This window comes from Penaeus monodon, chromosome 6, assembly GCF_015228065.2.
Source record: "Penaeus monodon isolate SGIC_2016 chromosome 6, NSTDA_Pmon_1, whole genome shotgun sequence".
Classification (NCBI taxonomy): domain Eukaryota; kingdom Metazoa; phylum Arthropoda; class Malacostraca; order Decapoda; family Penaeidae; genus Penaeus; species Penaeus monodon.
In genome coordinates, this window is record NC_051391.1 from 21,857,149 (window position 1) to 21,859,648 (window position 2,500).

At 49.0% G+C, this 2,500-nt stretch overlaps 1 protein-coding gene across 1 annotated transcript in view; it reads right to left on the reverse strand.

The window, feature by feature from the left end:
* LOC119574344 (CD109 antigen-like) overlaps positions 1-2,500 on the reverse strand; it is a gene marked incomplete at its 3' end in the record, with an annotated part of 112,647 nt that overhangs the window by 10,942 nt on the left and 99,205 nt on the right. The window contains 8 exon segments of the mRNA XM_037921549.1: positions 1-21; positions 165-409; positions 551-751; positions 858-1,029; positions 1,251-1,357; positions 1,508-1,606; positions 1,791-2,021; positions 2,239-2,424. The exon segment at positions 1-21 is cut by the window's left edge and continues 119 nt beyond it. Coding sequence (XP_037777477.1) covers positions 1-21; positions 165-409; positions 551-751; positions 858-1,029; positions 1,251-1,357; positions 1,508-1,606; positions 1,791-2,021; positions 2,239-2,424 — 1,262 coding nt within the window.

Below are 2,500 nucleotides of genomic sequence, written 5' to 3' on the forward strand. Positions count from 1 at the left end.
GAGCCCTGGCCGTCACGTGACCTGCAAGGAGTGCATTCTGTGTCTGATGCGATTTTCTGCGAGCAGTGGTCTTAAAGATGCAAATCACCAGGAAAATGGACGATATGCGGCCTGTTAAAGCGGCAATCTAAGAAGAAAATAAATGGCTGGGAAGCAATACATACCGCGTAGCGGCACGACGGATGTGAGGAATACTGTAATTTCTGATGTCCAGAAATGACGTGTCATTTCTCTCCAGGTCCATCATGTAATGCAGCACGCGGAACTTGTTCAGTTCATGGCCGGAATCCATCCGGTGCGTCTCTTCCCACACGGCAGAGATGCCAAAGAACGCCCCCGTCTCGCCCAGCATCTTCATCTCCACGCTGCCTCCGGAGTGGTCCTTGTGCTCATTCCATCTGATGCCGACCTGCAGCAGCAGATGGATAACCGCATTGTAGTGAATGGCTTGATTTCAAATATATGCCCATTGCATACGAGCAGGTCAAAGACAACATTTATTTGTTAATCTGATATTGACATTCAGCATTACTGACTCCGTCTGACTTACCTCATGCCTTCCCAGCGGGTTCACAGGGACAGCGATGGCGTGGGCAACCACCTGGCCGTCCTGGGTCACCGCCCATACCAGAATGTGGGCGACGGGAGCCATCTCCGTCGAGGCCGGAAGAGAGAAGGTAGTCACGGTGCTGATGCCGGGGGCCGTCACTGGTTCGCGGCCGCTATACACCATCACCCCTTTGCTTATCACCTGCAACAGGAAGGTTTCCTCATGTCAGAGGATCACGCTCAACAACAATTTGCATATTCAGTCTTCAACGTAGAAGACAACAGCTGATGGTTTATGAAACACCCACCACATAATTAAAATGTTCAATGTAGAAGTTATTTCTGACGTGGAGTATGATGAATTCCCCGGGCGTGGTTTCACTACTGGAAGTGTCGACCTGGAGGCGGCGGCCTTTAGGCGAGTGTTGAGGCACACCCACCAGCGTCGCTCCAGCTGTCAGCCCGCTGCTGGTTATGAGACTGTGGACATCAAAGCAAACTCAGATTAGACTTCGTCTTCTGGAGCAGTTTAAGGTTGATAGATACATCAAAGCTGCTAATATTGCTATCACTGCTATCACTGTTATGCATATACACAGTCACTGTTTCTCAATACTGCTATTTGGATTTTTTTCAAATAATACTCGGATTACAAGCTTGGGTCCTGCCAGATACCAAAATCAAATGGCATGGCGTCTTACTTCGCATCCAGCCTTAGGCCCAAGCTATCGTCAGGGATGTCAAAGGTGATCTCCGCAACTCCGCCTTTCTCCAGCAGTTGCGCGCCTGGCACCAGCACTTCTTCCAGCTGTAGGCACATGACGCCAAAAGCAACAATAACGATGATTAATCCTCCTCTAAATGTATGAGTTTTTGTTCATGACAAATTTTATTTGAGTACATATGTGACAGTGAGGCCTGCGCCATTCAGGAAACGGGGAAGTCGCAGGCGAGTTACCGTGGTGGCTCCTCCGGTGGCCTTGATCACGATGGTCATCCTCGCGTCCTCGAGCTCCTCCTCCTCCAGGGGATGGTTGTCCTCGTACGACGCAAATACCTACGCCGGAATAGAAGCCTTCATTTTACCTCAAGCCACTTACTGACTACGTGAAAGCAAACTGCTCCACTGTCCATGCTTCAGCGAAATGAAAACTATATCATAGAGTACATTTGTAATTATGTAACAAAAATCCTTCCTACAGCGATTTGTCTTCTCAGGACTTGGTCCCTGTCAGACTCACGTGTATTGTGCCTGGCATCCCTGGGTTGAAGATGAAAGGCTGGTCGCCCAGAAATGCAACCTTGGCCTTCTCTTGCACCAGCCGAGACATCGCCCATCCTTCCTGGATCTGCCAGCCGAAGGCGTCGCCGACGGCCGCCCACACGCGCACACTCACGTTCTCGTAATCTCCTCCGTTCAGTTGATTTCCGACCTCCGACAGCGGAAGTTGGAAAGCATAGAAACCCAGGAACTGCCGGAATTAATGTCTTTGACATGAATCTCATTATAACAGTTGTTAAGTCACAACTATGCAACTATAAAGCAATGCAATAAAGCTTTAGTGTTATTATCTCTTAACAGTGATGTTTTCTAACTCTATAATAATAGTTTAATTCTGATATCCTTTTGCCGTGCGCCGCAGCCATGAGACCCAAGCACACAGAGAAACTTCGAAATGCATGTCTAACCTCCTGAATAAACTCCACGTGCGCGTCCTGGAAGACAGTGGGCAGCTCTTCGGGCGAGTGGCGCGCCCATTGCAGCTTGAGGGTGCAGTTGCCCAAAACGTCCCTCCAGTTGGTCATGTTGGCCACCACGACGCCCTCCACGTACTCCTCGGTCGTTTTTATGCTCAGCGGAAGGCGGACAAATACCTAACGAGGGTTTCCTTTCAGTAAATGTTCATTTATATTTCACATTCTTTAAAAAAAATGCGTATCATTCGAAATA